The 26693-nt window shown below is 33.3% G+C and overlaps 8 protein-coding genes and 1 non-coding gene across 9 annotated transcripts; 5 read left to right on the top strand and 4 right to left on the bottom strand.

Annotated features, from left to right (window-relative positions):
- Positions 1–39: 39 nt before the first annotated feature.
- Positions 40–2598, bottom strand: STE12 (homeodomain family transcription factor STE12; the record flags this gene model as incomplete). Its single annotated transcript, XM_041547969.1, has 1 exon — positions 40–2598. The coding sequence occupies one exon, from the start codon at positions 2596–2598 to the stop codon at positions 40–42; it is 2559 nt and encodes an 852-aa protein (XP_041403903.1).
- Positions 2599–5097: 2499 nt separating this feature from the next.
- Positions 5098–5853, bottom strand: SAM35 (SAM complex subunit SAM35; the record flags this gene model as incomplete). Its single annotated transcript, XM_041547968.1, has 1 exon — positions 5098–5853. The coding sequence occupies one exon, from the start codon at positions 5851–5853 to the stop codon at positions 5098–5100; it is 756 nt and encodes a 251-aa protein (XP_041403902.1).
- A 1702-nt stretch (positions 5854–7555) lies between these two features.
- FET4 (Fet4p) lies at positions 7556–9331 on the top strand (the record flags this gene model as incomplete). The annotated part of the gene is made up of 1 exon (XM_041547967.1): positions 7556–9331. The coding sequence occupies one exon, from the start codon at positions 7556–7558 to the stop codon at positions 9329–9331; it is 1776 nt and encodes a 591-aa protein (XP_041403901.1).
- Positions 9332–9811: 480 nt separating this feature from the next.
- PUP1 (proteasome core particle subunit beta 2) lies at positions 9812–10597 on the top strand (the record flags this gene model as incomplete). The annotated part of the gene is made up of 1 exon (XM_041547966.1): positions 9812–10597. One exon carries the CDS (start codon positions 9812–9814, stop codon positions 10595–10597), a length of 786 nt encoding a protein of 261 aa, XP_041403900.1.
- A 765-nt stretch (positions 10598–11362) lies between these two features.
- On the top strand, positions 11363–13903 carry KABA2_01S00462 (Siz/PIAS RING finger protein; the record flags this gene model as incomplete). Its single annotated transcript, XM_041547965.1, has 1 exon — positions 11363–13903. One exon carries the CDS (start codon positions 11363–11365, stop codon positions 13901–13903), a length of 2541 nt encoding a protein of 846 aa, XP_041403899.1.
- Positions 13904–16586: 2683 nt separating this feature from the next.
- PDR5 (ATP-binding cassette multidrug transporter PDR5) lies at positions 16587–21140 on the top strand (the record flags this gene model as incomplete). Its single annotated transcript, XM_041547964.1, has 1 exon — positions 16587–21140. One exon carries the CDS (start codon positions 16587–16589, stop codon positions 21138–21140), a length of 4554 nt encoding a protein of 1517 aa, XP_041403898.1.
- A 1680-nt stretch (positions 21141–22820) lies between these two features.
- On the top strand, positions 22821–22893 carry KABA2_01S00418. The gene has a single exon. It is a non-coding gene; the product is annotated as a tRNA-Lys (tRNA).
- A 178-nt stretch (positions 22894–23071) lies between these two features.
- On the bottom strand, positions 23072–24844 carry NSE5 (Smc5-Smc6 complex subunit NSE5; the record flags this gene model as incomplete). Its single annotated transcript, XM_041547963.1, has 1 exon — positions 23072–24844. One exon carries the CDS (start codon positions 24842–24844, stop codon positions 23072–23074), a length of 1773 nt encoding a protein of 590 aa, XP_041403897.1.
- Positions 24845–25160: 316 nt separating this feature from the next.
- Positions 25161–26495, bottom strand: URN1 (Urn1p; the record flags this gene model as incomplete). Its single annotated transcript, XM_041547962.1, has 1 exon — positions 25161–26495. One exon carries the CDS (start codon positions 26493–26495, stop codon positions 25161–25163), a length of 1335 nt encoding a protein of 444 aa, XP_041403896.1.
- Between the last annotated feature and the right edge of the window lie 198 nt (positions 26496–26693).

Below are 26693 nucleotides of genomic sequence, written 5' to 3'. Positions count from 1 at the left end.
GAATTATATACAATGAAGATGTTGATATATTCTTTTTACCTAGTTTGATATATCTTCATTATCATAGTCATCGACACTCTCAATGTTTAACTTTGGTGCCAATGTATTATTCAACTTACTTTGAAACTTGCTCGCTTTGGTATGCAATGGTTTGGATATTTTATTACTGCTTAAACTTCTTGAATGTCCATGGGCCTTATTGGTATTGTTATTCGTATTATTGCCTAGATTTTGTCTTGAAGATGATGTAGATGAAGATGTAAAGGCTTGTACAGAAGGTCCATTGTTTCCAGGGAGTTTAGTAATAACTGTAGAGCTTACTCTTGAGCCAAGTGGTGGTGAGGCATTTTGCCCCCGATTGGGTTGATTAGTTATATTAATATTGGAACCTGATGTGCTCCGATTTGGAGTAAATTGATATCTCTGAGCAGATTTTGGTAATACATTCGATGGGTTTGTTGCAGGTTGTAAAGCTTCCGGAGGTAAGACGTTCCAAGATGTATTTGTAGTAGATATTTGAGGGGTCTGATATGGGTATGCAGGTTGACCATATTGCTGAGCTTGGAAATCATGGATTGAACCATATTGTGGATGGCCATCTTGTTGATCCTTGTAAGGTAAATAGTCCTCGGGGAAATAGTTTTGTTGTTGTTCATAATTGACAAATTCTTGTGATGCTGAATTGTAAGGTAGTGGATAGAAAAAGCCTGAATACATTTGATTACCATAGACACCTTGAGGTGGTGGCATTGGTTGTGTAGTGTGCGACATTGAAGCTCTCTGTGGTACCGATGCATATTGTGGATTAGGATGCTGTACTTCATATTGAATTTCATCCTGATCGTCTTCATTTTCATCACTAGACAGATGGTTCTCATCCTGTGAACTATCAACTTCATCAACAGCTTTCAGTAATGGTTCTCCGTATGCTGATCTATCACCGCTATCATTTTGTTGTTGCTCATACGACGAAAGATCACCAGATACTATTCTTTGAGGATTTCCAAATGATGTAAATGACGTGTGATGTTGATGTGTTTGGTATGATGGACGAGGAGAAGTCGGTAATTTTTTTTTGTTACTTTCATAGAAATCGCGGTTTGTCATGACGACAGGAGTCCGTACAGTTTGTATATTAGAGTTAGGCGCAACTTGTAATTGGTATCTCCCATTGAGATTATTGGGTATAGAATCCTCTTCGCTGATGGTAGCCCCACTTGACACCTGTAAAATAGGTCCCACATTTGAATTCATGTTACTACCGAAACTCTCAAAGCCAGCATGAGATAGAATTGGTGCAGCAGTCATATTTGCAATAGGAGACATCAAATTTGGTAAAGGAGAATTGTATTCGTTCTGGGGTGCTTGTTGTTGAATAGGTTGTTGATTTGGGTACTCTATTGAAACTGGGAAATAATCCAATGGAAAGTCTTCATCCTTGTGACTGCTTACATCTTGGATGAAATTATTTCCTTTATTATTTGAATAAGTATCTGGTAGTGCTTCACCTTCATTTTGAAGTAAATCTTTATTTTCTACAACTATTTTTTGTGATTTAATGTCTGGGTTGGTAGAAGTTTCATATACGGCTTGAGAATTTTTAGTGTCATTGTCATAAATTATATCACTGCTGTGTTTATTATTAGGATTAGTAATCATAGAATGGGTGATATTATTGTTAGAAGGCAAAACTCTTTCCTCAATCTCATTATCATCGATATTCTTATTTGATTCTCGTATTGGTGTTGGAATTCTGGAGTGATGATCGTTTATATTTTGTTGAGGAATCCCATCTGACTGAATTACGTGGGAATGTAATTCATTGTTTGTGTATTGATCATCCATTGGATGTTGCATTGGAATATTGTTTCTTATTTGTATTTGGTTTTCAGGAGGATTAGGTAATGTTTTACCAGATGCTAGTAATTCTTCAATGTCTTCAAAGAATTTTTGTAGTTGTTTAAACAAAGGCTGTGACGAACTAAAATTGAAATGGAATGATATGGCCGGTTGGCCAACTGCCCTTGTACAGCATTGTTGGTTTAATGTTTCCCTCTTCAGGTCTCTTTCCAAAGCATCTGAAAATAGTTTCTCGTGTGGAACGCTAAACCAAAAGAAAACTTTTTGTTTCTTTTGAGTCTTTAAACACATATTTTTAAACAAAAAGGATAAAAATTCAGATTTAGGTTGTTCCAATATAGCATCAACTCCACATTTTAAATTTCTTAGGTCAGAAAATATACCTTCTTCGAATTTTTTCTTATGAAGTATGGCTCTACCAAAATTCTGCATCATATATTGACAGACTTTGACAATATCAGTCCCCGTTATGTAGAATAGTTTGTTCCAACATATGCATGATACAAATCCTAGTTCATTATTTAGGAAATATCTCCTTATCATTTGGTTTTCTTGCCAATTCACAGGTGCAGTTGCTAAAAAAAATTTAAGATCATTAATGGCTGTAAGCGCCGTTCCGGCATCATTGTGTGGAGGTAAATTCGTTACCGTTGCGCTTAACGTTGTAATCCCATTTTCAATATCTTCCTGAGCATTGGTATGTGTGTTATCTGATGGCGGTATCTCTATAGGTATCATATTTTTTTGTTGTGTTGTTTATATGTAGAAATTTATTAGATTATTGAATTAATAAAATTCGATGAGTATGCGTGATGTCGTTGGTAAAATATAAAATATAAATATAATAAATGATGGAAAAACGAAAGAATTAATGATTGAAAATTATGACTAAAATAATGCACCCAAAGACAAAACTTTTTTCTAGGTTATCTGTCTTTTGAGACTCTATATTGATTAAAAATATTTATCTCAACTTTTTTCCTGGGTATATATAATATTTTATGCTAATAATTTGATATGTATTATGGTAGTTATATCCTGAATAAAGATGTTTACGTTACAACGCAAACGCTAGTTAGTTTATGTTTATTGTTTACAGTTTTGTTCAGTTTTGTTGTCTAAAATCTTTGTTTTTGTTTATAATTTTTTTGTTTAGCTTTTTTTTTCAACTGAACTCTTCTGTTTAAAAAAAATATAGAGATCTGGTTCTAGCGGTACGTATAATAAAGGCAGTTCCGCATTTTTTTTTCAAAGAGTAAATCTAATACACAGGGAACTCAATAACATAACCAAATTGATTAAATTGCTGGCTGGAAATTCATACTCCAGTTATTGATATTAATAAGAAATTGAGGAGAACATCGATAAAAAGGATCAGAATTATGTTAATACTTAGAAAATTACCAAGAAATTAAGATAGATATAAATCCATAAAGAGATAATTAATGACCCAATTTTGCATTCAAACAATTAAGCCTAAGAGGGAATTGGCACAGGCCCAAGAAGTAAAAGGAGTATTGATAAGCTAAAGTTCAAACCTAAGATCTTACTCAATTTTGAATAGAGAAAAGCTTGGTTTCAAAGAAATTTCTTGTTAACTCTAACGTGCGCAAGATTCGTACCGATATTGTAAAATTTGTTTGTTTCTTCTATTGTTTCTTTTATTGTTTTCTTCCCTACGAAAGATATTAATGGTTGGGTAATAAACACTTAAAACTTACATTTCTACAAATAGTTCTTCATAAGAGGCTTAAAATTAAAGACAACGGACTTAGTTAGAGGTTTTTGTACGAAGTATTCATATAGTTGGAGCAACTCTTCTGGGAAACTACAGGGACTAACAGTAACCAGCTTTTCCAAAGGGAGACAAAATATCGTACCAATGCATGTGCTGTTTATTAAGAGGAAAAAAAATGAGATCCACTATAATTTTTTTTCTCCCTAAAAATAATGGTAGAGAGGTACAGACAACGAGGTACACAGATCGGACAGGGCAATTAATATGGCGCAGGAGAAAGTTTGATAATATGTATGAAGAAAACGAGATCTCAGTGGATCTGAGAAAGGGATTCTCCGCCAATTGACTGTTTATTTTTCGATTACTTGTTTATATTTTAATAGTTTGTACTTAGTTGAACTGTAAAATATTATAGATTGGTACCCAAGATTGTTTAGGTGTATTAATAAGCTGTGTCATTAGAAATATGCTGGTAATTGCTAAATTTGCACAGTCAAAAATACTTGCTTCTGAGCTATTGCTGGGTTTTTATTGTTATTGGTGTTGTTGTTATTTTTATTTACATATAAGTTTTAGTGCATTATTATGTGTTTATAGAAAGAAAGCACATGTGAATGTGACCTAAAAATATGTCAATAAGTGTGTCTCTAGGAGTCAATGTGAATCTTAAGGGTCTGTTATGTTTATCATTAATGTTACATTCTTATTGAGAACAGGTGCGTGGTGAGCCGTTATTTCATGATGGAGAAGGGAGGGGTATTATGTTAAAATATGTATATATCTATTTAAACGGGGTATGCAAAAACCTCACTTACTGCAAAAATAGAATTGCGCAGCAATATAAGTAATAGCTATGTTGTAAGTGGTTACTTTATAGTCCTTCTTCTATCAAACAGTTTCTTACTCTACTGTATCTATCATAACATATATATTATTTTTCAGGTTTTCAGTAGTAATCTCTAACATTCAAGAATTGAGTCTTGATTTCTTTTATTTCCAATAAGCTTTCTATACAGTTAAAGTCATTACCAGTAAGACATAATTAATCAAACATTGCATTTAATTTGAAATATTTTCTTCCCAACGCTCTTTCGACTATTGAAGAAGAAGAAGAAGAAGAAGAAGAAGAAACAAGAATGATTTTATCAGTTGCTAACTTTTTTCTGTAATCAATCATCGAATATTCAAATATTTGTTTCAGTTAGACACATATTTTATAGAACTTGAATAATAATATTTACAGTTGTGAATATCAAATATATAGAGAAGTAAATGCAGCTTCAAGAACATTAATACGATGTATAGTTCTCTCAGAGGGTAGTTGATCGGTACCAAAAAAGTCCTTAATATAATGGTCCCAAAAGATATATCTATGTAAATAGTAGATATTGTAGATATATTAATCAAAGAGTTGTATTGGCTAATCCTTCCATTAGTGTGTTAACCACAGAATATTTTGTATTATATGTCATTTAATATTAATTATTTCAATTACATGATTAATAAGGCTGCAATTTTGGGTTCAATTTTTTTAATGTAGTAATGGCCATTATTTTCAATTTTGGACATTTTTCCTTAATGAATTGTTTTATATCTTGCGATACTTTAATTGAATAAAGCAAAGTTAAGATATAACTTGTTAACTTCATGTCTAAATAATCCAATGTATTTTCATCATATCCATTGGACTCCACGAATTTAGTAAACTGTAACAATGTTTGTTTGGCTCTTTTAAGATCATTCGGTGTTAATGGTCTGTTCTCAAAAAATGGATATAAATCAGTATCTAATAATTGAGCCAACTGTGCTTGTATACCAACAAATCTCAATCTTAAGTTAGAAAGAAGTTTATCTTTGTATATCATTTGATTATTTACTATCAATGATGGCAAGTTTGGTCTATCTACTACCATCATCTTTTGGCTCTGGGTATTTTTTTGTTCGTGATTCTGATGTGATAATGGTAATGTGATTTCATTCTTATGGCATAAACTTAATTGTAAAAATAATTCGATAGGATCCATACAAATATATACTGGAGATTGTTTCCATGTGATAGGTTTTTCTTTAATTAAAAGTGTAAATGAATTCTGCGAAGTGACGTCATTCTTAGCATTTTCAAATACATATGTTTTTCTGTCCAGTTCATTTTCCAAAGCTACATCTTTAATATTTTCTGGATCATACGTTGTTAATGGGAAAGTTGTGAATATATTTTTTATTGGACCTGGAATAGGTATAGCTGCCAAAGACATGATTAGAGAAGACCAAGTTTGGTTTGTCTGATCTGCAACTTGCAAACGTGAAAAAAATCGGTCCAAATCTATTTATTATTTTGGTTATCGTTCAATTTAAAAATATGTTTTTTAACTCTGTTTTAATGAGAATGTGTCTTTTGGTTCCCCTCAAAGAAAGATTGTATCAAAATATAAATATGAAAAGTTCATTCGGTTATATTTTTAGTTAAATTTTTCGCACACACGACGCGGCGTATCCTCCCGCCCACTCAAAATGATCGATCCCTCTCTTCATACCCTTTTTTGAAAAATTCAATGAATTTATAAGAGTGTATTAATCTCATTTTGCACCTGATAATATCCCTAAATGGATAACTCATCGAACATTTCCAACGAAATCGGATCGGAACAACCTCTTGAAAACAGAAACACAAAACGAATTTTTAATTATTAGTATAAAATATAGTTTACGATTGTATGATGCATTGTTGGTATGTGTTGAATAATACGTATAGGCAACAGTAAACGTAACAGAAACGTAAAACACACCCAAATATAGTAACATCACAGTCTCAAATTCTTTTTCTTTTATCGCAAATTTTGTTACTAGATAATTGGTATATTTTCTTAACGAATTTACAACCACCTTAATATTATTATCGTTGTAATCATTCATCCACATAAGGGAAACAAACCCCTCTCTGGTAATACATAACAAAGTGCACCCAACTATTCTACCTTTTTAGCCAACAATATCTGCCATATACTTTGCTATCTTTCACCTGTATATTCTATTTCATCACCTTCGTTTGTCATTGTCACAATCCGGTTGTTATGGTGACCTTTTCTTATTCTTGTCATCTCTCTCTCTCTCTCTCTCTCTCTCTCTCTACACATCCATTATGAAAACAACTCCTTACGGGAAATCAGCTGTCTATAGTATGAGGTGTAAGGGTGGCTATTTCTTCATTATCTCCACGATTAGCCCTGTAGCCACTCTACAATATCCGTACAGTTTGCATTCTTTTAAACCGGACAAAATGCACCTTGTTCTTACTTTTTCGGGTTGCCCCCTTTCTGCGCGAAGTGAAAAGTTTTAGATTTGCTATGTGAAAGTCATCGCTAAACGGTTATTATTGTAACCTTTTTTTCTTGATTCTCGAGCAATAACAGTAAACATTGAAAATTATGTAACCATTCATATCATATCATATATCTTTCAGTAGACATTTGATGTTAATCTCTTTCCTGGTTCTCTGCCCCTTTTTGGCTTCGGCAGTTAGTACTGTTCCTTCCTGTTAACAGGAGAGTTAATGGTATATTTTTAGGTGAACAAGAATTCGTAAATTATGTCTCCTGCATGAGGGAAAAACTTTGGAAAAGAAGTGGTCTTATTTGGTTGGATGATTCAATTTTTTGGTACGACCTGAAGTGCCAATGATTTGATAAATATGTTGCCAATTATATATAGGTGGATAGTTCTTAAAGATTCAAGTAACTTACTACCTTTGTCATTTTATTCATCTCTCGAGTTAATAAAAATATATATATACATAGTTCTTTAATTACCTTAAACCGTGTTTGTTTCTATTGATCTTTAATGAGTATTTAATTTATTGGAAGGAAAAAAGTAAAAAACAAAGAAACATATAAAAAATTAAGTTGTTGTGCCATTTGTCATTCTTACTGTATTCTATTTTTTCCAGTTTGTATTGCATAAATGGGTTCAATAAAGAAATTTTTTGGTAATCCCGGTGATCGACCTGGGGTTCGTTTTCAAGCATCCATCCCAGATCAGTTAGTTCCTACTAATGTAGAAATTCTTGATGATGAAAAAAATAATAAGAAAACTAACGTTGATTTGGTTCATGATATTCCTTTAACGAAGAATGATGATATTACTGAAAGTACAACATGTTCTTTATCAGATGGCTCCACTACAGTGGAATTAAGTAATTTCAAGATTCAATCAAATAAGACTTTCGATGTTAATAAAAGTTTCACAGGGTTACATAAAGGTTATATGGATTTGGTCCTTGATAAACTAGTCTTTTTTGCAGGTTCTATCGTTGCATTCTTTTGCGTTTGGGTTATTTTAATCATTTGGGTCATTATTGGGGCCATATATAACGCTCCATTCAATTGGCAAGTCGTTATGCAAGATGGACAATCTATTCAATGCTATATATGGGATACTCTGTTGATGAGACAGCAACTTTGCAGTAGTCATGAACAATTGTTAGTTTGTTGTAATTTAAGATCAAAATTGGACACTTTTAAAAGAATGGTGAAAGAAATTCATGAAAAAAATTTAGTACGTCATGATTATAATGAATGTGAATCAATAATTATGGATACAGATATTACATCTTTAGACCCAACAAACCCAACGGTGGAAAAATTGGATTCAAGTTGTCCCTGTCAGGATGAAGATGTCATTGATCCAGCAACATTGGGACAATTACCTGTTGAAAATTGGTATGATCGAGTTTCAAACTATTCTTCTATTATTGTTGGCTCTTTAATCACAATGGGGATCTTTTGGATTGCTATTGCTGTATGGATTGGTTGTGGTGCAATCCCTCAGGCAGGTGATACTACACCGCCATTCACTGGTCAGTATTCAGGTTCAAACCCCAAATATAAAAAATTTAGTGACGCCTGGCAAATGGATATCAACACTGCAGTGGCTGTTTCTTTATTGATTTGTACAACTTTTTTACAAAATATTAGGGCAAGACATGATCAATTTATTGCAGGTGTCCTAGTTGAAATTTTTGAAAAAGATGAACGTATTGATATTATGTTAAGAACAAAATTAAACGATTATTCCCCTCATAAAATTATTGTCATTCCCGAAGCTAAGAGAACTTGGTTACAAAAGGTCATTGATTGGTATGCAGATGTTATCGGAACAGGTATCGGTGTTATCGTCGCCATCATTGTCTTCGGTGTTTGGATCGGAATCGGGACCCCTATGAATTGGGGTGATGATTGGTGGTTAATCATAGGTACTTATACTGGTTTAGTAGGCTTCATCGATGGTTATGTCCTAAGAGAAGTTTATTATAGATCAGTCACTATTGAAGAAACTAATTATACTGAGGTCATTGCAGAAGATTTAGAATTAATGCAAATATTAGGTATTTCAAATCCTCGAGATATGATCAACTCATTAGAAGAAGAAAACGCTAGAGTTACAAAGACTTTAAACTATAGAATATCAGCATTTGTCAATAAGATATGTTCTGATCAATATAGTGTCGTATGTGGTTTCTTAATCGTTATTGCATTGATCTGCATTTCATCTGGTATGAAATGGAGTACCACTGGTCAACTAATTGCTAATACACCTACTATGATCATTGAAGAATTCTTCTTGATCGTCCTAATTCAAGCTCATAACTGGGCAGATGTCCAACGTAGATTGGAGATATCTACTATATTAGCACACAGACACATTATCGAGTATCATATTTCTAAAGTGTTGGCATAACAAAAAAAAAAGTATTAAAATACTTATTCAATCATAGACTTATAGAGCATTACATTATACACTTAATTCAGGAAACACAAGTACTGTGTATGGTGTCTTCCTGATAATTATCATAGTTCATTTTAATTCATCATATAACTTAAATTAGAGAAATTCGAATAGAATTTAGTGACATTAACCAAAACCCCTGTAAAGGTTTAAAACAGCTTTATTTTAATCACTATGTACGAGGCGCTTCTTCGCCTTATAATATTTCAAAATACATCTCTTTTTTTTTTTTGCCACCCGTGAGAAGCATAGTCTAAACTTTCTTGGTTAGTGGGAAGTCCAGATAATATTAGCAAAATAGTGGAAAATTAAACCCTTATTAGTTCAAAGCATATAAATAATATTAAGTTCAAAACAGTTAAAGAAAGAGTTTTCAATAAACTTAACAACTGAAAGAATATACTCAACCATTACAACTAAAAGGAGCAAAAAATGGCAGGTCTATCGTTTGACAATTACCAAAGAAACCACTATCTGGCCTCGAAGACCAGTGGGCAACCTAAGGCTACCTCTACTGGTACCACCATTGTTGGTGTCAAATTTGATGGAGGTGTATTAATTGCAGCTGATACAAGATCTACACAAGGTCCTATTGTTGCAGACAAGAACTGTGCTAAATTACATCGTATTTCACCACGTATATGGTGTGCAGGTGCCGGTACAGCAGCAGATACAGAGGCTGTCACTGGTTTAATTGGATCCAATATTGAATTACATTCCTTATCTACAAAGAGAGAACCTCGTATAGTAACAGCTTTACAGATGTTAAAACAACATTTATTCAAATATCAAGGTCACATTGGTGCATACTTGATTGTTGCAGGTGTTGATCCAACAGGTGCTCATTTGATGTCTGTACAGGCTCATGGTTCTACAGACGTTGGGTTTTATCTATCGTTGGGTTCTGGTTCTCTTGCAGCCATGGCTGTACTTGAATCTAGGTGGAGAGAAGGTTTGACCAAAGATGAAGCCGTAAGTTTGGCTGCGGACGCAATTGAAGCAGGTATTTGGAATGATTTAGGGTCTGGTTCCAATGTAGATGTTTGTGTGATGGAAGTTGGTAAGGATGCTGCGTATTTAAGAAATTATAGAACTCCAAATGTAAGAGAACCAAAACAACAAAGTTATAAGTTTGCTAGAGGTACTACGGCAGTTCTGAAAGAAAGTATTATAAATGTGTGTGACATAGAGGAGCAAGAAGTCAATGTTTCAGCATAGGGATGGTAGTGATAGTGTTTTAAGCATTATTTTCTTCAAACTAATCTCATCTTTCTACCCAGGCATGATTTATTACAACTCATGGTATGCACGTTTATGTATCAAATATTAGGAAATACATATACATTTATATATATACTAAATGAATAACCACTTATATAAGAATCAGTGTAAGTATAATTAATAGTTGAGATATCGATAGAATAAAACAATGGTTCAATTATCATTCTTTGATTCCATTATAATAATGACGATGTCTGACGTGCCTGATATGCTATTTATTTAGTTTAACTCCATAATTGGGGGAGACGCGGCGGAGAGACAAGAAAATTATGTAGGCGTACTCATAAGATGTTTAAATATTGGTGATGCATAACGTGTAATATTAAAGATTCTGAGAAAATTTATAAAAATCAACTTGCTTGACAAATCAGTTCCTTTCTACAGAAGAGATCCACACCAACTAATAGAGGGGAGTATTGGCGTGTCAGTAATTTGGAGCTACAAGTATTCCTATTAATCGGTAGATATTACTTCTTTTTTTTTAAAGAGGTCTTACTTTTTTACTTTCAAGTTTAATTTGGAAAAGTAAAGTGTGAATATATTATCTGTGACTTTTGAAGTTAGTGAATAAATACTGCGTATAACACTTCATTAAGAATATCTGAGACTAAATCTATAGATATTTATGTCAACTCTCTAGATTATACCACTGAAGTACAAGAGATTACTCATTTGAAACATATAAAGCAAAAAAACGTTAAGATGGTGGGCACAGTAAATGGTCCACACTCAACAGCAACAGCTACACCGGTAGGCCCTCCAACTCAATCTGGTAATACTCCTGTAATGACTGCGACTGGGGGTCTAGCAAATGAAATAAAACAAGCCTTAATTAATATGGATCAACTACGTGTGATAGAATTGAAAAGTTTATGTAAATCGTTAAAATTATCCACAGGAGGTTTAAAAGCAGACTTACAAGAACGAATAGGTGCATTTATTAAGAGATCTATGTGTGCAGGAGGGATTGATCCATGGAGGCCAAAGGCTATTAATAGTTTAATAGCAAAGTTAAAACAAAATGAAACCACACTACCATTATATTTTGACGTATGGGAAGCCATAAAGACTGGACGACCTCTTCCATCTGCTAGACAATCATTAAACACAACGGAAGGAACAGGACAGTTCCGAACATATGTTGGACCACCTCCAAATGGAACACCTCAATATACTCAACAAGCCGTGACATCAGGAGGAACGCAATCTATAAATAAAAATAAAAATGATAAGTTTACATCAGAGAGTTATGTGTCGTCAATATTTTATAGAATAATACGGAAAGTTTCAAATTCTGAAATGTATTTATCGCAGACAGAGCAAAGAGGTAGGAAACAAAGTATGTTCAAATTTTATAAATCAGAGTGTCTTAATCCACAAACAGGTTCTAAATACAAACTTTTTTTATTTTGTCATGAAGTAACTGCATATAAGAGAAAAGGACCTGAAGAAATCAAATTTCCATTTTTAAATGAAATTTCTATGAATGGAAAAAAAATAACCGATAATGTTAGAGGGATCAAAAATAAACCTGGTACTGCAAAACCTGCAGATTTAACAAATTTTATATCAGATAATGGGTCCAATGTCGTTGAAATTCTATATGCTCAAACAAGTAAAGATTTTAAAGCCACTTGTTATCTCGTTTCTGAATTTTCACCGGAGATGTTAGTACAACAACAGGTCCTTCAACGACCAAAGATCTCACGATCAGTAACATTATCATTTATTAAGAAAACTTTAAGTGAGGAAAGTGATGATGATTTTGTAACGACTTCGATGATTTTAAGTTTGCAATGTCCTATATCATATACAAAGATGAAATATCCTGCCAAATCGGCCAAATGTGATCATATTCAATGTTTTGATGCATTGTGGTATTTGCATTCTCAAAGACAAGTACCGACATGGCTATGTCCAATTTGTTCTAAAGTTATTCATTTTGAACAATTGGAGATATCAGAATATGTAGAAGATATTATACGACAATCTAGTGATGATGTAGAACAAGTACAAATTAATACAAATGGAGATTGGATTCCCATACATGAGGATGAACCTAATGATGAAAAGGAAAAACCTAACACTAAAGATGAAGTTAAAAAAGAAGGTACTGCAAGTTTAGGTTCTGTAGCTACAGAAGACAAGCATTCGCATTCTCATGGTGGGAATGCAGATACTGTTGTCATATCATTGGATTCTGAAGAAGAAGAAGAAGAAGAAGAAGAAGAACCTGAAAGAGAAGTTGCTACATCTGCTACTAATGTAGCAACAAATAATATAGCGGTTGCACCAACTGGGGATATAAACCTGCCAAGAAACACAGATGGTGATAATAATAATCATGATTCGGAAGTTGATTCAGATGAACCATTATCCCAGATTAGACGACGTCATCCTGGTTCTGATAATATTGATAATACTAATAATAAAAATGGGCATATTGAGATTGTCTCAGGAAATGTACCAAACGATAGTAGATCTTCAAATGCTGGCATTGTCCGAGCCATGAATAATAACAATGATGTATCTGTATCTAATATAATGGAGCCATCTATGTTTTCGTCTACCCTCATTGCCGCTCAAACTGAATCTTTACAGATTCCTACACCTCCAGCAGATTCATTACCAAATGGAGCCACAGCAACAAAGAGTGTTGTTCCTACAACAACTGCTACAGGTACTGTAACAACGACAACAACTAATGATGATGATGATGATGATGATGATACTAATCTACCCAAAAATGACGATGGGCAAATTGTAACTAATACGAATAATACAACTAATAATAATCCTTTACTGTCATCGGTTACATCTACTACTACTGCGTCTCCTTCTAATTTATTAGGTCTTACGGGTACATTTTCCACCGATAAGCCTGGACTTTTTTCTAATAATAGTAGTAATGATAGTAATAATAATAAGACGATTTCAAACTCGACGAGACCTAGTGGGGCTAATAATAAATCATTGACTACAACGAATAGTGCTAATAATAGTAGTAGTACTAGTAGGCGTGCGGCTAATAATATTATATCTCCATTTATACCTCGTAAATTTTATCCACCTAGTATTCCCAGAAAGCGTTCTATTGAGAGACCAAATGAAAATAAGGAGAGTGGTAGTACACATTCTGATGCTCAACTTAGAAATGAGCTTGGTATAGAAATGAGTAGTGGAGAATCTGTGGGCCAATTTGATGATAATACTGAAGTAATTGATCTTACATCTGATGATTAATAATGATTGTTGGATTGCATATATAGAATATAGAATATAGAATACGTAAATATAAATACAAGTATATTTGGGTTTTAAGATTATTTAGGAAGAATTCCCTGTATGTATAAATATATTCTTTTAATATTTATGTATAGTTACGATTCCAGTACTTTTGAAATAAACAAAAAAACAATAGTGATAAAAAAAAATTCTAAAAAACATATATATATATATATATATATATATATATTAGAGAGCCATCTATTTAAATAAATTTACAGTAAATTAAGAATAAAATATAAGACATTAAAACGGTATACTATCACAACGGAGCATTACAGCGGCTAATGTTCGTAGAAAGTGACTCAAATATACTTATAAAACTAAGAGAAAAGTACTACCAATATCCGAAACCCCCACAAAATAACTAAATTGCCAAAAACCTCCCTCTCTCAGGAGAGGAGAAAAGAAGGAAGGGCTAATCAACAAATACTACAAACATTTTGCACATCACATTACGTCACTTAGAACGACAACGACCCCTCTCTCTCTATATAGAATATTGCACCATACTTTAAGTACGGGAAATCTCCCCACTGTGACAAGCAAACAAACAAACAAGCAAACAAACAAACAACAATTGTGCTTACACTCAGTATATCAAGATTGAGAGAGGGGAGAAGACCCTAAAATAGTTTAAAAGACGTGCATTAGACACCCAAGCCAAATTCGGTGATTTTCTTTATATAATAAGGGTTACCACTTAGATTGTAAGTAACTTACGCAACAACCAGATATAAGAATACTAATCATGTCAACTTCTTATGGTCAAAGTTTTAATTCACAATTAATTTCCGCATTATTAATCCGAAATGTGTCCAATCTTCCGAAATCCGAACTCTAAAAAATTGTGACAAGGGGAAAAAGCGAATATGTTGCAATAACCGTTTCCAAGGGATTCGCAGAGACATTTCTTATTGATATAATTTGCGCCTCCTTCTCATTCATATATAGTAAAGGATAATAAAATGGAAATGCGGCTGATCTGAGTGTTTTCTTTCCATTTCCGTATTCCGTAATCCGTGTTATGTATAATATGTTTTTTCCCTTAATATAAACATCTCGAATCACGGTTTACGACTACCAAACAGAGAGAGAGACATTAATTCGGCGACAACGGGTATTTTTACTTACTACCAATATCTGTGTACGTGAAACATGCGATGTTCCGCGGGATGTGCCAAACACACACACACAAAAAACCACAATCATTATACAGATCTTTTTTCTTACTTGCTTCTTTTATTGCCACAGTTCACGTGAAAATTAATAATGACGATGTCTAAGCCTTGATGACTCTAATTCATTGTTTAATAGATAGATATACATATCGATACTTGCAGTGACTTATCCTGTCCTACGATAATAGCTGATGAATTTCTTGTAAGCTTAACGCACTAGCCGTACGCTAACAATTCAAACAAACAATAAGATAATAAAGAAATCTTATCTTGCCAACCCGCGGAATGGCGCACACAATCATAAAAAGATGAAAAAAAATAGGGCCCATCCCGCGGCTCCACAATATTTTTCTTTCCAATAAAAGAATATTTGGTTTCTATTGGAGAGACAGTGTCACGGTAGTATGAGGCCAACCCGCGGGTTACTCTGTGGAACAACCCTACCAAATTGAAATAGAATAAAGCAAAATTTTTTTCTTAGCATTTTTTCCCCACTAGGACCTTCCCGCGGGTCTCTCTCCAATACAGAAAAGCCTCCTCTTCATCTCTCCTCTCTCCCCCCGCCCAGACAAACCACACAAATAGGAAAGAGGATAAAAACATGCATCTCTGTGAACCAACCGGAGCAACCCTCTCTCTCTCTCTCGCTCGCCCTATTTTCCCGTTCCTTGCTTACATGGTTTCTCTATATCCCCTCTCCCCGCGGAGTGCCCAGCCAAAGATACATAACCACCCAAACTTATCATACAGAAACACCCGTACCAACACCCACCAACACACAAGCAAAAGACAAATTGTACTCCCATTTCACTACTCAACTAACAAAACTCCACCCATTCGATCGTTTTTTGATTAACAGGCGGAGCTGCATTTCTTATCTCCAGTATGTAAGCTAAGCTAAAACTGCCACCCAAATTATTAGTTTCCGTATGTTTTTCTCGCTCACTCTGTTTAATATTTCGATTCGATTCGATTCGATTATTTAGCCCCTTCTCTAACTGCAGAAAGGACCATATATCGATTTCCATTCCATTGCAGATGAATTTATCTCTCTCCTCTCCCTTCTGCTGTGACTGATTAATTTCTTATTCCTATTACCTGGAAAATCTTGCTGCGCTACTCTCTGCTTTTATTTACACCCTTAGAAGCGAAAACATTATTAATAACAAACAAACAAACAAATAATACAAACAAAACAAATAAGCAACCCGATTGCATCATCGATAATTTTAAAGGATAATTTTTTCAACCTTTTTTGAAAAAAGAAAATCTATAAAATATATAAAAGATATCAATGATATAACTTTTAAAACTTCTTGATGTACTATCATACAATTCCTAATTGCTTCTATATATTTTTTTATCTTTAGTTTTTTTCTCCTTTTTAAATAATAAAAGATCCCTAATTACTCCTTAATTTAATAACGAAGACATAAATTTTTCAATTTAAAAAAAAAATTATGTCGTCGTCAGTAAATTCAGATGATGAGTCAGGTAGGCTTCATACCTATACAGGTATCGATGCGCAAGCTGAAAAGACAATTAGAAATTTGGCAAGAACACTTACCGCTCAATCATTGAATAGTACAAACTCTAACAACAACAACAACAACAACTCTAAAGGTAATGACGATCCTGAAAATCCTTCTTCTTTAAATGATCATCAATCTATTTTCTCGAATTTAGAAGGTATCAATCCTGTCTTCACTAATCCGGAAGAATCTGGTTATGATGAAAAATTAGATCCAACAAGTGATTATTTCTCAAGTACTGCTTGGGTTAAAAATATGGCACGTTTAGCTAAAGCTGATCCAGATTATTATAAACCTTATTCAATGGGCTGTGTTTGGAAAGATTTAACTGCTTCAGGTACTTCTTCAGATATCGAATATCAATCTACCGCTTTAAATGCTCCAATTAAAGCTCTAAGTTACTTATATAGAGAAGTTAAACCTGTTAACGAAGAAAACTCCTTCCAAATCCTGAAAGAAATGGAAGGTTGTATTAATCCAGGTGAATTAGTAGTCGTCCTAGGTAGACCAGGGTCTGGTTGTACTACTCTTTTAAAAACTATTTCTACTAATACTCATGGTTTCCATGTCGGTAAAAATTCCACTATTTCCTATTCTGGTTTCACTCCAAAGGAAATTATAAAACATTATCGTGGTGAAGTTGTCTATAATGCAGAAACTGATATTCATTTACCTCATTTAACAGTTTATCAAACTCTTTATACCGTCTCAAGATTAAAAACACCTCAGAATAGAATTAAAGGTGTCGATAGAGATAGTTTTGCTAAACACATTACAGAAGTCGCAATGGCTACTTATGGTCTTTCTCATACTAGAGACACTAAAGTCGGTAACGATTTAGTTAGAGGTGTCTCTGGTGGTGAACGTAAGCGTGTCTCTATTGCTGAAGTCTCAATTTGTGGTTCAAAATTCCAATGTTGGGATAATGCTACTAGAGGTTTGGATTCTGCTACTGCTTTGGAATTTATTCGTGCTTTAAAGACTGACGCTACAACTGCTAACTCATGTTCCACTGTCGCTATCTACCAATGTTCTCAAGACGCTTACGATTTATTCGATAAAGTTTGTGTTCTTGATCAAGGTTATCAAATTTACTTCGGTCCTGGTACTAAAGCTAAAGCTTATTTCGAAAAGATGGGTTATGTTTCTCCAGATAGACAAACTACTGCTGATTTCTTAACTGCAGTTACCTCTCCAGCTGAAAGAATCTTAAACGAAGAATATTTAAAGAAAGGTATTTCCATTCCACAAACTCCAGAAGATATGAACAAATATTGGAAACAATCTCAAGATTATAAAGATTTAATGGGTGAAATCGATGAAAAATTAAATAATAACGTTGATGATAGTCGTGAATTAGTTAAAGAAGCTCATATTGCTAAACAATCAAATAGATCAAGACCTTCTTCTCCTTATACCGTAAATTATTTCCTTCAAGTTAAATATCTATTAACAAGAAATATATGGAGAATTAAAAATAATCCCAGTGTTAATTTATTCATGGTTTTTGGTAATTCTTCAATGGCTTTAATCTTAGGTTCTATGTTTTACAAAGTTATGTTACATGAATCCACAGCAACTTTCTATTTCAGAGGTTCTGCTATGTTTTTTGCCATTTTATTCAACGCTTTCTCATGTCTATTAGAAATTTTCACTTTATATGAAGCAAGACCTATCACTGAAAAACATAAGACTTATTCTCTTTACCATCCAAGTGCTGATGCTTTTGCCTCTATTATTTCTGAATTGCCTACTAAGGCTGCTATTGCCGTTTGTTTCAACATCATTTTCTACTTCTTGGTTAATTTCAAAAGAAATGGTGGTAATTTCTTCTTTTATCTATTAATCAATATCGTCGCTGTCTTTTCCATGTCCCATATGTTCAGAACTGTCGGTGCTGCTACTAGAACTTTATCCGAAGCCATGTTTCCAGCTTCTATGTTATTATTGGCCATGTCTATGTATACCGGTTTTGCTATTCCAAAGACAAAGATGCTTGGTTGGTCTGAGTGGATCTGGTATCTAAATCCTTTGGCTTATCTGTTTGAATCTTTAATGATTAATGAATTCCATGATCGTGATTTTACTTGTGCTCAATACGTTCCTCAAGGTCCTGCTTATGTCAACGCTACTGGTACCGAAAGGGTATGTATTTCCTTAGGTGCCGTTCCAGGTGAGGATTTTGTTAATGGTGACGATTATATCAAGGCAAATTATGGTTATGAACATAAACATAAATGGCGTGGTTTTGGTGTTGGTATGGCTTTTGCTATTTTCTTTTTAGGTGCTTATTTGGCTGTCTGTGAATTTAATGAAGGTGCTAAACAAAAGGGTGAAATCTTAGTTTTCCCACAAAGTGTTATCAGAAAGATGAAAAAGACTGGTCAATTACCTCAAAGAGCTCGTCCTGATCATAGAGAGGAAGATCTTGAAAAGGGTACTACCGATGAATCAAGTGTTAATGATAAGAAACTTTTGGAAGATTCAGAAATCTCTTCAGAAGAAAATAAAGAAGAAAGTGTTGGTCTATCTAAATCTACTGCAATTTTCCACTGGAGAAACTTATGTTACGATGTTCAAATCAAGGATGAAACAAGAAGAATTTTAAGTGATGTCGACGGTTGGGTTAGACCTGGTACTTTAACTGCTTTAATGGGTGCATCTGGTGCTGGTAAGACTACTTTATTGAATTGTTTGGCTGAGAGAGTCACTATGGGTACTATTACTGGTGATGTTTTCGTCGATGGTAGACCTCGTGATGAGTCCTTCCCAAGATCTATTGGTTATTGTCAACAACAAGATTTACATTTAAGAACATCTACTGTTAGAGAATCTCTAAGATTTTCTGCTTATTTACGTCAACCAGCCGATGTTTCTGTTGAAGAGAAAAATTCTTATGTCGAAGAAATTATTAATATCTTAGAAATGGATAACTACGCTGATGCCATTGTTGGTATTCCTGGTGAAGGTTTAAATGTCGAACAAAGAAAGAGATTGACAATTGGTGTCGAATTGGCTGCCAAACCAAAACTTTTAGTTTTCTTAGATGAACCTACTTCTGGTCTAGATTCTCAAACCGCATGGGCCATTTGTCAATTGATGAGAAAGCTTGCCTCTCATGGTCAAGCTATTCTTTGTACTATTCATCAACCTTCTGCTATTTTAATGCAAGAATTTGATCGTTTATTATTCCTACAAAGAGGTGGTAAGACTGTTTACTTTGGTGAATTAGGTCATGGTTGTCAAAAGATGATTGATTATTTCGAATCTAATGGTTCCCACAAATGTCCTCCAGATGCTAATCCTGCTGAATGGATGTTAGAAGTTGTCGGTGCTGCTCCTGGTTCTCACGCAAATCAAGATTATTACGAGGTTTGGAGAAATTCTGATCACTTTAAGGCTGTTCACAATGAATTGGACCGTATGGAAAAAGAACTTCCTGGGCAAGCTAAGGAAGAAGATGATCCAAGTGCTCACAAAGAATTTGCTACTGCAATTCCATATCAAATCAACTTAGTTTCTGAACGTCTATTCCAACAATACTGGAGATCTCCTCAATATCTATGGTCTAAATTTATTTTAACTATTTTCAATATGTTGTTCATTGGTTTCACTTTCTTCAAGGCTAATACATCTCTTCAAGGTTTACAAAATGAAATGTTAGCCATTTTCATGTTTACTGTTATTTTCAATCCATTGTTGCAACAATACTTACCAAATTTCGTGGAACAAAGAGATTTGTACGAAGCTAGAGAAAGACCTTCGAGAACATTCTCATGGAAAGCTTTCATTGTTTCTCAAATTTTGGTTGAAGTCTTCTGGAACTTCTTAGCTGGTTCATTGGCGTACTTCATTTACTATTATGCTATTGGTTTCTATCACAACGCTTCTGTTGCTGGTCAATTACATGAAAGAGGTGCCTTATTCTGGCTATTCTCTACTGCTTTCTTTGTCTACTGTGGCTCCATGGGTACTATGGCTATCTCTTTTATTGAAATTGCTGAAAATGCTGCTAACATGGCTTCTTTGATGTTCACTATATGTCTATCTTTCTGTGGTGTTATGGTCACTAAGGATGCTATGCCAAGATTTTGGATTTTCATGTTCAGAGTTTCTCCTCTAACTTATATGATTGAAGCTTTATTAGCTATAGGTGTCGGTAATGTTGATATTGTCTGTACCAAGAACGAATTTGTCGAATTTACTCCAGCCCCTGGTATGACTTGTGGCGAATACTTGGCCCCATATCTAGAATATGCTGGTACTGGTTATCTAAGAGACAATAACGCTACCGACGTATGTGGTCTTTGTGAATACTCTCATACCAACGATTATTTGGCCACTGTTAACGCTGAATACGACCAAAGATGGAGAAATTATGGTATTTTCATTTGTTACATTTTCATTGACTTTGCTGCTGCTATCTTATTCTATTATTTGGCTAGAGTTCCTAAGAAGCAAAAAAAATTAAAGACTGAATAAATTAACCATTAATTTTCTGTTTTTCTAACTTTGCATTTCCTAGTCATATTTTTTAATTTATAATTAATTGAATTTTATTTGTTCATTCATATTCGGTATATAATATCAGTTTTACATATAAAAATTTCTGTATAATAATTTGATATCCTTTTTTTTTACTTGTTATTTTTTTACTGTTCATTAATAATGTTTTAAGTTTAAAGACGAGTTTCAATCCGATACTACTTAACAATGACAATTTCAAATCAGTAAATGTATCTAGAATAAGGATAATAATTTCGCTACTTTGTTCATATTTTTTCCTATCCAATCCAATATCTTGTTCTTTAGACCATATATCTGGGTTCCATGCTTTTGGAAGTCTTGGGCAGTTTGACCAGGTACAGCCGATCAAGTATTTTGCATTTATATTGGCAAAACATTTTGTTATAAGAAGAGTATAAGAAAACACACATCTTTCAAAAAAGAACAATGGGTAGATCCTTGACTTAGTAATAGAAATATGAATGACCTTAAGTTGGAGTAACTAACCTAAAGATATATTAAAAAAACAATCTAGTGACCTACTTTAATAGTGACCTACCAATTGTTAAATTTTTCTATCCAAATCTACTTTTTGTGTACTTCTTTAAACATATTCAACAACTTACTGATATGTTTTTATCTATCTTTTTGGGAAATATTTATACTGAGTTGAAGCAGATATACTAGTGTTAGAGCTGTATTCGTTTATATTATATATTGGTAGGTAGAAAGATGTGGGTATTAGCTTGAGAATATATGTCAAGAAAGAAAAATATATTTGTTATATTTTTGTTATATTTGGAAGTGTTTTATATATTCTTTGTTTTCTCAACAATCTGTTTTTCTAATTCTTTCTTAATAAGATATTAATTAATTATTAAGTAAAAATATTATTACCTAATTTTACGGAATAAGATTATTAGGTCATAAAGTACTAATTGTGCTGAAGTAGACATAATAGAGCTAGATCTTGATTCGTTCGTTATTATAGTATTAGGTAGAGAGGAGTAGGCATAGACTGAATACTAATGTTTAAAATAAAGCAAATATTATTTGTTATACTTTTCTTCTATTTGTAAGTGATTATTTATTATTATATAATTTATAGAACGAACAGAATCTAACTTAGAATGTAAGTTCAGAATTCTCTGTCTTTATATATTATTTTTTTTATCGAAGTATCGTTTCTTCTTGTTACCTAAACGATTGTTACCTAAACGATTATTGGTTAAACGATTAATAAGTAATGAAATTGTTTTCTAAACGATTATGGCCTAAACGACTATTACTTAATAAAATGTTTAGTTCTTATTAGTGTTGAATATGTAGCGGCAGCACTAAAAAGGCTAACATTTGCTTAACCTATCTGAAGGTGAAGGTAGCTAATATAAGTAGAATTTAGAGTGTGCCGCACTGCCGTATATATAATAACACATGATATATACTGCATAATGTAGTATTCGTTCCCCCTACATTGGGTTTATTGGAGCTACATAGTCCAACGTTACTATGCACAAATGATGAGCAGTTTAACAACAGCAACTCTGTTTAACAAATTCTGCTCAAATGGAAAAATAAAATTACTTGTTTTTAGTTACCCGGACTACATACTTATGACACATTTTAAAAATTAGTTTGCAAGAAATATAAATTAAAGCCTTGTTGGCGCAATCGGTAGCGCGTGTGACTCTTAATCACAAGGTTAGGGGTTCGAGCCCCCTACAGGGCTTATTTTTAAAATATTTTTTAACTTTTTTATGGTTAACTTCATTTAAGTTTTGTTAAATCGAATATTTTTAATTTTATAAAAGTTTTATTTGTTATAGATATTTGACTCTTTCTAAAACAACATTTTTTTGGTTATTAATATTATTACATGTTCAACCTGTGAGACTGACAGGCTATTGTTATGACTGATCCTGTCGTAGGTTATGTATTAATTTGCCCATGGCCGAAAACTTATCTACGAAGTTTGGAATTATGTCATGCGGATCTGGTCCCAAGCTATACTCTATACAAAATTGATCAAAATTTTCTGCCAGTGACTTTAGAGATTCTAAAAATTTCTCCAAAGTATGAAGATTTTCCACTTTTAACTGAGATACGTGTAACAAACAGAAGAAATCAAAAACGGTTAAGACACAGATGCAACATTTCAGTTTGATATCGTATTCTTCTTGTCGGACTTTTTTACTTACAGAACATTCTGACATCAGCAATAGTTCTAAAGCTAAAGTATACTCTCTTAAAGCCTCATTAATTGTGTCAAGGTTGTTCACAAAGTTAGCCTTAAATGTATTATCAGAATCATCAGATCTATTATTGTCACTAGTGCTCAAGTCTTCGTCACAGAAATCTGACGGATACACATCAAATATATCACTATTATCTTCTATTAGACCATTAAAGACACCTTCAGCGAGCAATGGGATAAAAACAATATCCCTTTCTAAATTTTCTGGAGATAAAAATGCCTGGAAATGCGAAATATCAATTAAGGATCGAAGTTCCAAAGATATATCTCTTATTAGTGTTTGAATGTTCAATTTTGGTGAAACCATCACGTGACCGCTTGGGACTATGGAGAGTAGATGGAAAGCTAAAAATGTAAATTGTCTTCTCAGTCTCATAGAACATTGTAAGACATATTCTGGTGGATAAAATGTCCTTGTTACGTATGTGCTTGAAAGTTTAAGAACGTTATCAGTATTAACTTCATTCACAAAGTTGCTTCGTTTGTTCTTATCCGGACAGTCGATAAAGATACATTCGATAAAACGTTCTGTGAATTGAACAGAATTAATAATTCTAAGGAACTTAGATATAGGACTTTCTATTAACTGTTGCGTAAATAATGTAGGGGTGATTGCAGAGCCTGATTTTCCAATTTCATTTTTGATAAAATAATTTTGTCGCAGTAGTATCATATCAAGAAGAAAACTAAAAATAGGAAGCCACGATTCAATGACATTAAGAAATTGACCATTATTGTCAAAATTTCCTTGTAATGAATTTGACAAGGTAAAGATAAATGTGTTGATCATTTCCCCTGGTTGTGAAAATTTTGTATTTATTAACTTATTACCTAGAACATTATCTATAAGTTGTAAGCAATCTCTATAGGATAAATATGGATTCTTTAATTCTCCAAAGGTTGGGCTATACACTTGGTTTCTTAATGTCCGACCAGATGCTCTTCCAAATACATTTCTATTGGTTTGCGGCAAGAGCGTATCTACCACTATAAATATTTGACATCTTAATAATTCTAAGTCATACTGATTATATTTTTTTACATTAAACTTCGTAAGTATATCACTGTACACATGCAATATTTTTATTGCACGTTTGTTCAAAGGTATTCTTGAGGCGTTATAGACATCATTTTCTCGTAGAACTTCGTCTTTACTAGCTGTTGAAACAGTGGCCACAGTCAAAATGATCAACCATATATCGAAAGGGGGTACCAATAAAGTTTGAACGGATCCTGTTATTAAGTTCTCATAAACCTGACATTCAATAAACGTAAATAAATTTTCATAATTTTGCAGCAAAGCTAAGGAATTTAGAACCTCGAAATTTGATAAATGTCTTTCTGTTAAATCTACAAGATAATGTGGTATATCATTATTCTCCTTGTTCCAACCATTGACGTACTCAGTGGAAGTAACAATGCTCATATATTTTGCTTTTCTTATTGGCGTTTTCCTCTGCTATTCGTGTGAATGGTGGTAAAATCTCATAAACTAAAAGGATTTGGTATAAATGACTATAACAAGGACTGTTCTCCAACAAAATAAAATAAAGCAATCCGTGTTACCTTGATATTGGAATAAGAAATGGTTATAGTTGCGATAATGGATAACTTCCCTTGTCATATTGGAATCAAGGCATTACAAATATTCGCGTTTTGCTTCACATAGCGATGACCAACAGAGGCCAAGAGAGCCCCAAAAAAAATTGAAGACCACTACATTATCGTAATGTACGGTATTATTAGGGTATACTCATCAGATGGTTCAAAATGTTGAACAATTCGACAGTCTTATCTTTGATCCCTAATACATAGTATATAGGTTCCTCTATGAGTTTATTCAGTAACCCTTGCACATTTATTAATTGTTCTAATCTCAGAAGGGTCGTCTCTATCTCAAATGAATTATTCTCTTCAAGCAGAGTTCGAAATTGAGTCTCTGAAAGTAACCCAACCTTGTCATCTGTATCTAAGGAGTGTTGAAGGGAATAAGATAGTTGTACTTTATAAGTATTAATTAAATGAACAAATAGTTTCTTTCTTTCCTCGAGATCAAAATTTTTATAATAAAAGAGCAACTTTGAAGTGAATTGTTCTTGCTCCTTTTTTGATGTAATAAATTCTTTAATCTTAAACTCTTTAAAGAGTGATTTCTGTTGTTTACGAACATCCTGATATATAGTATCGTTCGTTATATCTGTTTTATTAATAATATGCGATAAGTAATGATATTTTGTAGGTTCCAATTCATCGCCATCTGATTCATCCATTGATGAATCAGATTCGAGGCCATCTTCATAATTATCGCTATTAACTGTTTGGAAATTCGAGCACCATTCTTCAAACAACTGTTCACGCTCATTATTACTTTCAATGAGAAAAAAAGATTGTTGAGATTCAATTTTCTTCATTTCAATCCTCCACGTTGAAAACTTATCCAAGTGGAAGTTATCTAATAATTCCATAAACTTCTTTTTTGCCTCTGTATTATTTCCTATAGTATTTGGTTCATCAACGTCATTTAAATTGGTAATCAATTGCCTTTGAAGCTCTAGTTCTTCTTCGTTCACTGGTTCATTTGCATCCTTATTATCCTTAAGCACAAGTTCAATATCATCGTTCGATTCACTACCTTTATCTCCATTTAAATCTTGTTTCATTTGCTCAATTTCTTCTAATATTTCGTCATAGACAACGTCTGGATCTATATGGGAAGACATGTATCCTCTTGCAAAACCTACGAGAAGAATCAACTTATCACGATTAATATAGTCTAATAATTCCAAACTATCTGGATCCTCTAATCCTTTTTGAGATTTCCCATGAGGATCTATATAGAACTTGGTACCATTATTCCATATTACCAGTTTCCAATCGTTTGATAGAGGTATAACATACACAGGAATATTGATTTTATCCAACGCAGATGATCCCTGAGGATTCCTATTGACTGGTACTACATCGTCTTTTACACGTGATTCAAATATTGGCCTTTCCCATTGAGTTTTCTTTGTCTCTGAATTGTAGTAATACTTCTTCCCATTGGGTGCTGTGTACTCCTTCCATGGTCTTCTCATCACTATATCTCTATGGTATTAAATTCGTCAATTCTTGTAGTAGTAGGATAGAAAGTGGTCAAGAAATTTATCGTTAATGGTAGGAATAATAAAATCTAAATTATTGAAATTAGATTTTATATCTGATTATTGTTATTGCTCTTTTACAATTTCGGTGATTCGTTGTTAGGCATCACTTAAATTTGTTATGTCAATTAT

The sequence above is a fragment of the Maudiozyma barnettii genome (assembly GCF_903064755.1).
Source record: "Maudiozyma barnettii strain CLIB 1767 genome assembly, contig: KABA2_01, whole genome shotgun sequence".
Taxonomy (NCBI): domain Eukaryota; kingdom Fungi; phylum Ascomycota; class Saccharomycetes; order Saccharomycetales; family Saccharomycetaceae; genus Maudiozyma; species Maudiozyma barnettii.
The sequence above is the reverse complement of the archived record's forward strand: the minus strand, read 5'-3'. Positions and strand labels throughout refer to the sequence as shown.